This window comes from Colletes gigas, unplaced genomic scaffold, assembly GCF_013123115.1.
Source record: "Colletes gigas isolate AHSC1104 unplaced genomic scaffold, ASM1312311v1 Colletes_gigas_Sc00001, whole genome shotgun sequence".
Lineage (NCBI taxonomy): Eukaryota > Metazoa > Arthropoda > Insecta > Hymenoptera > Colletidae > Colletes > Colletes gigas.
Window position 1 is genome coordinate 7,499,711 of NW_025106630.1, and position 12,142 is coordinate 7,511,852.

At 44.8% G+C, this 12,142-nt stretch overlaps 1 protein-coding gene across 3 annotated transcripts in view; it reads right to left on the reverse strand.

Moving 5' to 3' along the window:
* The window catches only part of LOC122405442, a 36,693-nt gene extending 25,345 nt beyond the window's left edge, over window positions 1–11,348 (reverse strand). For all 3 annotated transcript variants that reach the window (XR_006259769.1, XM_043410199.1, XM_043410190.1), the window contains exon 1: window positions 10,479–11,348. Coding sequence is in view for 2 of the 3 variants with exons in the window: in XM_043410199.1 (XP_043266134.1) it covers window positions 10,479–10,662 (184 nt within the window). In the remaining variant the exon portion in view is untranslated. The remainder of the gene's footprint in view (window positions 1–10,478) is intronic.
* Window positions 11,349–12,142: the final 794 nt, after the last annotated feature.

Genomic DNA, 12,142 nt, shown 5'->3' on the forward strand with positions numbered 1-12,142 from the left:
GGCAAAATTTAAAACTTGAAACGCGAGCAAACCAGCGGGTAACAGCTGGTAATTAATAACATCCCCTAAGTACAGAGGGAGAGATTGCTCCTACGCCGATATTACTACCGCAATAATACCAACAAAATGTTTCCGTTATATTTGGAAAAAAAAAATGATTACGTTAAGCGTTCGGAAAATTAATTTCACCGAGAGCCACGATACTTCTCATATTTATTACTTGATTGTCCTCTGCTGGGAGTATCGCGTTATGTAAGGGTTCCCGTTACGCGAAGTTACGTAATTTCGATCAGGGTAACTGCATAGGTTTTTTTAATGGTCTTCTATGAACGTCAGATATTACAGTTTGTTACATGGTCGTGAGTAAATTTCGCGTGATCACGATTTCAGTTTCGTGGTTTGTCCACGGTAAAGATCGCGAGCGGAGATGGCGTTAAGTATGGATTTCGAGAAAATTTGAACGGTGCAAAAGTTTGCACTCCGCCAGTAACGTATTCGTGGACGCGTTAAATCTGACTTTCGACGACGCGAACCGATCGGAAATGAAAATGGATGGCGCAACCAGATACAATTAGCGTGGAAATTGGCTACGCTCGGCGATAGTGGTGTTATAAGAGCCAACGATACGGGCGTTCGTTTCAAAATGTATTCGTTTCGCGGCGTACGTTTTTTACGAAACGAATATCCAAGCAAAGAAAAGCGTAACGAGTACGCAATTGGTTAAATTTCAGCAATAATAATGGGCTGTTTTTAACGAATCACAGCTGTCGAACGTTTCATTTTCGGCCCCCGGAACAGCTACGCGAAAGCGAAACAAGAGATACATTTACATTTCGGTCGATTTGTCGATCCACTTTCCCGAAAATTAAATTCAACGTTGAATGTACGCCCAGCGAAAATTGTACTTTTTGCCCGATGAATATTTAAATTGGAACGTCAACTGCTTTTATCGCTAAGCTTCGTCAGTGATTTCTGAACATTCGCAATGTCTCGTAATGCAAATATAATTTACGTTACGACCACACCCACGGTACCCTTTATAAACTTTAATTGAATTTTGCCCCGGTTCGGGGTAAAAATTTTACCCTTTGTGCAACGAATATTTAAATTAAAACGTCCATCGGTGTTCTGTAAATGTTCCTTATACGGCCACTCTGGGAAAAATTTTAATGGGAGATTCTCGGGCCCGAAATAAGACGAAAATCAAGAATACCAATTTCTTGACTGAGGCTTCGTTAAAAAGTTATTAACAATTAAATTCAAAAATTTCAAATCGTTCTAGAAAAATTATTTTCGAATGCGGGGGTCAATTACAATCGTATTTGGTGAACAGACATATCTTCGAAATCCTATCCACTTTCGAGAAAAAAATTCGAGAAGGTGTGAAATTTTTCGACGGAAAAAAAAATTTCACATCATTTTGGAAAAATTATTTTCGGTCGCGAGGGTCAATTACGATCATTTATGGTCATTACACATACCCTCAAAATCCTACGCATTTTCGAGAAAAAAATTCCTTACCGAAAATCTAATTAGGTGTCTAAAAAAAAATTTCAAATCGTTCTGGAAAAATTATTTCCGGTTGCGGGGGTCAATTGCAATCATTTTTGGTGAATATACATACCCCCGAAATCTTGCGCGTTTTCGAGAAAATAATTCAGCAAGGGCGGAACTTTAAAGGTTAATAACTTTTTAACAAAGGCTCCATCAACAAATTAGTATTCCTGATTTTCGTCTTATTTTGGCCCCTAGAATCTCCCATTAGAGATAGTCAAAATTCTTATCTAGATAAAGAGCCATAATTATTTTATTACTATTTCTATGAAACGTAAAATAAAAATACGAATATTCCGACGCCTGAAAAATGCATTTTGATTCGTGTTCCCCGAATATTCGTATCCCTGGCAGTACCGTTGCATTAAAATTTCGTCGACAGCTGTTGCGACCGCTATCGCGAAACTGTGGAACTTCATATTATTCTGTAGCAACAATTCCTGGCAATCGTTGTTTGTTATCGCGTCGAATTCAAAAGTAGCTCGAGTCTAACAGAAGGTGCAGCCAGCGCAGGTCATGGGTCACGACTTCGGGACAAAGTTAGGTGCGCGTTAGTCCGCAGTGCAGACTGCAATGTCTTTTGCGTCTTGTTGTTCCCGGCTGTTCGCCTTTTAACGAACAGCAAACAAAAACGTTGCATCTCGCGGTCGGGAGAATTGAACGAGGCAAAAGGCGGCACGGAAAATTATTTATCAAACGAACCGGCCGTGTTAACGAATTAGAATGGAACGCGATATCATTCCAGCCGTAGATAATACCGAGATACCACATCGAAACATTAATTTGAACTTCATCGGTACCAAAATTCTGCAGCGAATCGCTCTCTTTGTTTAACGCGTTGGAATAAAAAGCATTCGAAAAATCGTACTCGACTGTTTTTAATTCTTCCCCGCGGTGTTTTTACCGTGCAAGATAGCCGTACATGTTGCAACTTGGCTTATTAAAATAGCTCGTGTTTCATTATGTCAATTAACCGGACAAGCGTCGCGCACGTTTTTGCTTTGCCCGCTATTTCCACGATAGGAAAGCTGTCGACCGTTTTACAACTTCGTAACTTTACCGTAAAAGACAAACTTCGGCTGGGCAGCATTTGAGCGTAAGTAATGACATAGTTGCGAAAGAACGAAACCTTTGAAAGAGAATAGAATCCACCTGGGGCGACAGGGTTCGTTTACGAATTTAGAAAAAAACGCTTGCCTACACGGATTCTGACCTACAGCGAAATCGAAACGATATTTCGATAAATTACCGCATCTTGAATGCGATGTTTAAACAAATTCTAGTACCGATAAAGAAACATATCTCTGAATGTTTACCAAGTACAGGATAACTACTGGTACGTAATGAGCTGACAAAAAGCTTGCACGTCCATCTTTTTTTTCCGTGCCATTGTTGTCGACCGTACCCTGTCGACTGAAATCGTTGATTTATACGAGTCTCCCAGGTTTATTCGCGTTCTGTAAGCCCCATTCGCGTTTTGCGCCCGACAGTATCGATTTCGAATCGGAGCATATTTCTGGTATCAGCGAGCACGTTTTTTCTTTTTTTTTTTTGCTCCTTTTTCGACGATACTCAACGTGCCGGAAAAAAATCGATAGCCTGGATTTCTTTGAATTTTTCTTATTAGCGACACTTTCGCGCAAAGGTGAATGCAAATACATATCCACGCCCCATCGTTGAATTTCCTCTTGGAAAGTTAGAGTGAATTTTTAGAGCGAACAGTTGGTTATTTAATATCAGGTTGGTCAAACAGGCGGGAAATATTGCAGAGAATTGATCGACCCTAACTAAGGACCGGGGGACGTGTTAATGACACTTGTAATTGCTCGGTCGGCGCATCGGTGGCGTCGTCGCACGTATCCTCGACAACCTCGGTAATTTCGGTCTTTTTTATCGTCCACGTCGACGTTCGCGGGCCTTTGTTGCGCAGAGCCGTCGCTTCTGTTCCCCGATCATAAGAGATTTATTTTGGGGCAAGGAACCCGCGACAAACAAGTCGCGGTACTTAATTACGACGGATACACACCCCTTTTTGTCAGAATTACATGTGTTGCACCCACTCTTTTATCAAGCGTCTACCGCGTAATTAGAACACGCCCTGGGGCCGCCTCGTTTTAAAATACAGCCGCTCGAGTTTCTTGCGCACAGCCGTGTACAGGGCCTCTGCTTAGCGCAGGGAAAACGAGCACTAACTGCCGCTGCTGCAATTAAAAGCTATTTACCCTGATGCAACTTCGGCTGCCTCTCGTTCCACGGCTTACTCGTCTGCTTGCATATTTGTTTTCCTTGGCTCGCGACGTCTCCCGAAGCTTTCGACTGTTAGCTCCGGACCGTACTTTCCGCCATTATGTCTTCGAACACAATGGGCCGACAGCTGCAATCTCAATGCGCTCTTTTACGCGGTAAAAAGCACCGATGGCAGGGACTTTTCGCGATGTTGGGATCCGGGTGGTCAAGTAACGCTCCTTTTGCGTTATAAGAGTTTATTCATTTACGTTGAACTCACGAATAACGGAATTTGCAATGGAATTTTACTCAACACCCGCAGACTTCTTGCGCAACTCTCACGAGGGGAGACCACGTCCCATGGAGCACCGATTTTTTTTTAAACTTGGCACAGATGTTCTGCTCGAAAAATAATTACACCCATATTTTGCCAAAAGTGTAGATAAGCCACCGTTCTCGAAAAATTTTTAGTCGAAGATCAAAGTTCTTCGACCGAGCTGAAATTTTACACAGACGCTCTACGTGCAATCGTCGTTTAAAAATCGTTATTTTTGTAAAATAAAAAATGTCTTAGCAATAGTAGGGGAGGAGGACCCTTAGACCTAGTGACTAACAGACGACGACGTATCGATGTTTGGCCTATTGGCCACGACAAGTTTTGTACGATGAAAAAATTTGACTCCACAGCGATTTGTTCGAGTAATTTTATGGGAATGGTTTATTTGCGCAAGATGGAGCGCCCGGCGACGTCGAGTATCCTTGATACGATGGCGTGCTGTTAGGAGTACATAAATAGGAAAAATCAATCTGCTTGACACCTGAACCCATCTTCCAGACCTGGCATTTGATCATCCTCGTATTATTACAGACCTTGTTATCGAGACTATTTTCTTACGCGTTTCGTTTTACTCTTGTTCGTGTGCCCAGCCATCGTGAATTTATGTGCGCGAAGCATTCGATCAGGGCGACGATCAAGCCGTAGTTTTAGAATTCTTTCGCCCGTCCACGCTCTATTTCGCTTCGATCCGCAAAATGCAAATGTAGCGAATCCATAGCTTTGATCGGTAGCGCATGTATCCTCGATTTTTCTACGGACTTTCGATCAAATACACTTTCGACTTTGTTTCAAAAATTCGCCTACCATCTTTTTCCATAAAGGCCTGTGCAATATCTCACGCATACAGCGAGTGTAAACATTATTATCGCGTCTGATGCTCTGGCAAACAACCGATTGTGTTTTGTTTATATTATAAGTTCACAGTTTGAGAAACACTGAGCTAGATTACGGTTCTCCCATCGGAACCTGTTCAGCTACATTCTTGGCTCAGAAATTATAATCCAGTGCAGAGTTACTCAACTGTTCGCTCAATGAATTTTCCAGGCCAGTTACGCGCAGCGTGAACCACTCGAATCGAGCTTCGAGTATAAAAAGTATCAAAATTGTGTCTACGTTCGCTAGAGTAAAAGACGAGATATTTAGCAGTGGCCAGGAGCTTGGAAAAAAAGTTTATAAAACAATCCCTGTAAGCGATTAACGCGTGGAGCTTTCTGCTGGAACGATGAACGAGATACGTTTCAACGTCCAAGTGGCGCGACTAATTTTTATTCGCAGCGTCGAACAAAGTCCCCGGCTGCGATTACAATGCGCAAAGGTACGGATGAGTCATCTAATTGTTCGGTAACGCTCGAAATGCAACCTCGTGCCCGTGAATGGTGTTCCCGCCTCTGCAAACTGCGTCGCAGAAATTCAAGGGTGGCCAGCACCGCGATAGTTCGCAATATAATATCATTTAGTATTGATCAGTCGTTAGCGCGATGCCGACGATTCTTACCAAGGTAATCCACTCACGCACGAGTGCCACGAAAACAGCGCCCCGTGGCACGATTCTAGGCCCCCCCCCCCAGCAGGCTGTTTCGACGATCAGAGGGACAATTTGTCGTTGCTCGAACGTACCCGGTACGATTAAAATTGAAACGCATTCAATTGGCGCGGGAAAATCGTTACCGATTACCCGGTCGAATGTTCGCCAGAGCTTCGTCGTTAAATGCCTTTGCGCGGTTAATTGCGTCGGGACAGAATTAATATTCTGTTCTCCTCGAGCGTGTAATTAGGCTGTTGCTGAAGCGAAACACACGGCAAAATTGTTAGTCGATACACGGATTTTCTGATAATCCGACGGTTCCGAGGGAGCACGATCGCTGCCTCGATGTTCGAACTACGGTTTCGCGGATCCTCAACTTTGATACTACGTCATTACTAGTGGACTTGTTATTAAGGCCCCTAGCAGGCCCTTAGACGATGGGATTTTTGGTAGTCGAGGATTCCGTCGAGCGCTCGCGAGAAAGACAAGAGCGTAGCCCTCTGGTGGCCACGACCCAATTATCTGAGCATAGGTCGATCCATTTATTTGTTAATATTCGATATCTTTAATTTGAAAAAGAAATACTACGATTCTTGAAAACTCTATTTTTATTTTGAAATTCGAAATCGACTAAAATGATGTTTAATTTTACGTTTCATGACACGCGTCAGTTTGTTCAAAAGCAACGAAAAGAACTCCCTTTGTCGAGTAGTTTATCGCGAGACATTCGCTCGAGACCCGCGCGATGTTTATAGGACGCTCTACTTTGTAGTTCGAAAAACAAAGGAAACATTTCGAACGATAATGTTATGTAGGACATCCATTGTGGACTGGTGCAATTGGGGTCGATGAGATTCTTTTTTTTCTGTCCCCTTATGAAATTTCATTTTTACGAAATATGTATTCGCTACCTGATGCTTCTACTTCGACGTGTCTCAGGATACAGCCAATACGAGCTTGTTTAGGGTTTGTTTAGGGCTAGCTTGGCATGAAGCCACTCTCGAGGCTCGCAACAGTATGATACGCGAAAATACAAGAGCGCGTTTCATAACCGATCTGGAGAGAACCAAACAGTAACCGAAAAGTTGTACGGTAATTTTGACCGGAAATTACGGTTCGAGCGCCGTCGTAAATCACTCGAATTCTTTGAATCGTCCAAAAGGACAATGACGATGGTTTCCTCGAGCAGGAAGATTAAATCGATCCTCCGCGGCCGACGATAATGCAAGGAGGAGCGAGCTTCGCGATGAAATATTCTAAAACTTCATTTTCTGGCTTTCAATTTACCCCTGAAGCACCGTGGAATTTCTTTGAGGCGCAATAAGGAAATATCTTTCGTACAAACAGTAACTTCGTTCTATTACAAATGACAGATTTTATAAAGAAAATTCAGAGCTATTTATTTTCTGTTGGTAAAAAATGAAATGAAAATATTCCTAATACGAATGATGGATGGAAATGGTAGCCCGCTCAATAACCGGAATATTACATGCATTTAATCGAAGCTCATGTTCATGGAACTTTGCAACACACTGACTTCGCGACTAGACAGCTCCGAATAAAATTGAACGTTTTACTGCAGCAGTAACTGCAACCCTATCCTTGTACAATTTGTAAATGTACCGCGGCCGTGCAGAACTGCAATGGCAGCCACTGTACAATACGAGAACGCAGGAAACTATATTTTGATTGAAAGTGCATTTGGGATAATGCTATCGAATCATTCGAATTGCGTATAGTGCAGAGATTCAAAATCGACCAAAATCTCTGACCTCTATACCCGCGATATTTATCTATTTTATTTCGCGTCCTATAATACATCGAATAAAAATAAAATAAATAGTAAAAATTGCTGGTAATTAAAGGAACATGAAGCATGCTAGCAGTGATATTTTTATAATACCTTCTGGAAAATAAAAGAACGCGATCCTTTCGTTCGTTCCCGATGAAAATATGCATCGATAGGATCTCGAGTTTTTTCGAGAAGCTTTTAAACGATATAGTCCATTACGAAAAAAAAAGAAACTGGGAATAATAGTCACGAAGACAAAGTGATTCGGTTCCTACGATCCGTATAACCTTCTTAGTATCGTGAGTGGCGCATCGAACAGAGCCATCAGACGGAGCAAATAACGCGATCCTCGGGTTGCACTGGCTGCGTTTATTCGCCCCTCCCCCGAAAATGTTTTCCCCGGCCCCTGGAACCCGTCGCCGTTTCCCTCGGTCTCGAGGTGTGCCAACACTGACTCGAGTCTGCTGACAATTCAATTGTTTAGACCGATGCTTCGCAAAGTTCACTTTCCCACGAATCCCCGACAAAGGGAAACCATTCTTCGATATCCCAGAAAACAACGTCAAATTACTATCTATTTTATTCGTCTTAACTGGTTTAAAAATTCTATTCCTGGCAAATTAAACAAGATATATTACGATTATAAAACATTTTAAATGCGTAAATAAATTATCGTTTTTAAAGGACCAAGAAAGAAGCGATAAACATTCTTTAGCCTGTCGAAAGCTAAGTTGAATATTGAAACAAAAGACGAAGCTGTTTGCCTAAAGGAATAGCCAATTCGCTGGGAACATAGGCCGGAAATGGCCATAATAAATTTCCGGGTTAAAGTGTTCCGGGCCAGTATCCGTGGCACGGCGGAATTAAAAGATTAACGCGGGTTCGACGAATCCTGAAGGAACTTCGGGAATGCTCAGATATTGCCGGGACAGCCCGCTTGGATTTCACGATTCGAAAGTGGGAAGAGGAGCTTATTCGTCCAGGAAATAAGGACGCAAATGAGAACACAAAGTTGGAAAGGGGAAATAAACCGACGCTCCTCAACGGCCGATCGAAGTCGCGAATCGTGAAGAGGCATCGGGTCCTCGAAATTCTTGGAACTCCGATAACCGAATTTTACTAATTGAAAAGTTTGTAAATATCAGTGTGCTTTCATCAACGGTGGCGAACGTATTAAACAAAAGTCGTTTGTCTATTTGTTGGATGACCCTCGTACGAGTGCAACTCGTTTTCCTCGCGGAGCCATTATTCGCGTTACGAGTGTAACTCGCGTTTATCCTGTTTAGCCGTACTTACGGCAGTACGGATCAATGTTGGACGTTATTCGAATAAATCTTTAATAAGTTGCAGTACTCCAAGATACAGATTTGTTGTATACATGACGAAGCAAAAGGAAAGCGCACCGTTCTTGCGCGAATTTCGTCCTTAACTCGGTCAGCGTTCCAATATTTCCCGTTTTTAAAGCGAGTACACAAGTTTGTTTACGCGCGCTGTTTCACGCTAACGATGCTGCAGTGTTCGTAAGGGGTTTGGCACGTTGCTGACACATTTAGAGGATAAACGAACTTTTGCCAGGAAAATGATGGGCGATCGGTATTTAAAACTTTGACCGATCAACGAAACGGTATTGAAATTTATTCGTTGCTCGAAACAACGTTTAACCAAAACCGACCATGGACCACGAGTCAATATTAAAATACAATCGACTCTCCGCAATGCGAACGAACACGAATCGATGAAATTCTCATCGACGAAAGGAGCCGTCGAAACGTCAAACGCATTGTCCACGCGTTTACGCCGGAGCATCGATCGAAAGGAGTTTCGCGAACTCTGTCAACGCCGAATACTAGAGGGCTCGTTGTTTTTTGCCGAAAACAGCTGTGTCCCGGCTCGTTGGAATTTTATCAAGACGCATCAGGGATTATCGGATCAGCTACGCGGTTCGAAGACCCGTAAAATGTATATGGGTCGGCTGTAAATAAATAGGAGACGCGAGATCGCGTATAAAGGCCTGCCCGTCTATCGAGCATGCGAGTTTCATTGCCCCCGGGAAGGTGTGCAAAAAATGGAAAACGTGAGAAAATATTCGTTCGATATCGACCGGCCAAAAAGGCGACGGGGTTGCGGGCTAAACGTCGTCCGAAAGACCGTTTATGTCATTCTTTTATCGTTGGTCGACTCTAACGAATTACGATGTAGCTCTGATAATACGTGCACGTTTATCACGATGTCGACAATAAAAGGGTTAACGATGATCGTGAACATTGTAAGGCGGCATACACGAGAAGTTGTTTCATTTTTCATTCGTAAGTAAAATCACTAAATTTGGTTTGTGAAATAGGGAACAATCGATTACAAAAAGGTTACGCGAAACGGTCGTGTGTTTCCGCACGTTGGCTGCCCGTGTGACCTGCCGGTAGGTCACACGGACGGTTTCAAGTTTTATTAGCACGATTTAAAAAAAAAAGAAAGAACGAGTAAAAATATTGGTGTTTTCAAGTAATATCAACGAGAATCGATTCAGAAAACTGTTTAGATCAATCCAGAAGACTAAACAATGGTCTCGAATTAAAAATAATTAATGCAGTGGCTTGTGGCCCGCCCCACGGATCCGAACTCGGCTGAGAACCTCTGGGGCATATTAACTCGTAAAGTATACGATAATGCATATGCTACAGTAACAGAGCTTAACAATAGTATACGACAAGCGTAGGATAATATAGAGCTATCGACCTTACGGAACTTAATTAACAGTATGACTAACGGAATTTTTGAAGTTATCAGAGGAAACGATGCACGCTGTTAACCCGTAAAACATTTCATTTCTGTACCGTAAACGAAGCAATATACTAAATGGAATTGTTTAAAAAGAATTCACGTTACAGACCCAACGTGTGCTTCGCGTCTTTATAATCAAGCTGAGTGTAAATTTTCTGACCGTAACGTGTCCATTTTGTATACAGCGTGGAATTATGGAAATTTCGCCGAGCATAGGCGCAGCTGATGCAATAGCAGATACGCGGTCGGGAATTAGGAGAACTCACCCTCGATCGTGGTCAGTTCCGGTGGATCGGTGAATCCCAACGCCAGCTGATCCTGAATGATCCACCAGGACACGAACACCGTGCAGAGGAGTCTGGCGACGGAGTTGGGTTTCCTCGAGACACGTACGGACGACGTGGATGACGGCAGGGACGCCGTCGCGACGACGGCGTCGGTGGCGTGCATCTTCACGATTGGTCCTGACACGCGGCACTTCTCGCGCACCCTTCTATTTCTCTCCCTCGGCGCCCCTCTATACGCATACGTCGTACGCACCGTCGAGCCACCTGCACGCAGGTCGAAGCCTGCCGTAACCGTTTTCGGTATCACATATCCGCGCGATCAGGCCGCGTGATCGATATCACGCGCATACTTCCGCACGTTCCCCGACACCGTTCACGCAGACGAGACAGAACGAACGGTCCGCAAAGAGGCACCACCTTCAGCCTCGCGTCCCGCGTTCTCTTCGTCCTCTGGCACAGCCGATATCGAGGCAAACTCGAGGGCGGAAGAGGCAGAAGGGAAGGGTTCACGGGAACGACACGATCGAGCTGCTCTGCCGCAACCACCACCAACCCCCCACCCCGTCTCACTGCTCGTCCGTGAACGATAGGTTCGGACTCATGGGAACAGATCGGGGGTACCACACGGCTCTATATCGCGGCTCTCCGCCTTCCGGTCGCTCGATCGCGAACTATCACGGGTCTACTCGGCCGTACAAATCGATTTGCTCGATCGTTGCCCGCCCTCTGGGCCCGCGGCGTAACTCGCCTCCGTCCACCCTTGTACGCGGCGCACGAGGCCCGACGGAACCTTTTTTTTCATGAAACGACGCACCGTCCACGATGCTGTGTTACCGCGACGGCCGAGCGTTCACGATGTGGAGCAAGCAAACAACGACCGAATCGCTCGGGGTTGGCCGCGACGCCAAAGCGCCCGACGTCCTGCGCAATGCACGCCAGAGAACCAGCACGCGTTCCACCCCCTTTCGCCACCCAGACTCCCCCCTCGACCCACCCCTCTATCTTTTCCCACCGCCGCGACGCCACCGACGTTGCACGCCCGCGTTCGACGTCGCAGGGGCGCAGAGCTTCTGAGTCATTCCTCGCGAAACAGCCGTCGATGTTCCGCACCGCGACGTAAATATGTATGATCTCCTAGGTAAGGAACACGTCGTCGCCCCGTCGACCCCTGTTCGGAAAGGGGGCCGTGTTGCGGGGGGGTTGCATACGATGCGTGGAACCGTGTAAAACTAACCCCTGGCTAACGACGCAACCTCGGATTAGCGGCGAGATATACACGCCTCGCGTAAATATGGATCCGCGAACAGGGGGTGGAGGGGGGACGGTCCCGACGGTCGGATGAATTTTTATGGCGTTGCATTGTGTAACGTAGGAAACCGGGGTTGCGCGTATAGAGGAAAAATCGCTACTTACCCCACTTTCCTGTCGCATTCGCGGTCTCGATTTTCTCGCTTCGAACGGATGGTTGGTCTGATCCTGGGATCAGGAAACCTGCGACCCGAAGGGCGCATGTCGCCTCTCGACGCGGCCTCTTTGCATAGTTTCTTAATTAGAATGTGTATATGTCGAGGCTTCTCCAATGTGAGAGATACAACTTTCAATTATCGTGACATTGTCGCGAACTTTGATAGATAGAGGAAGGC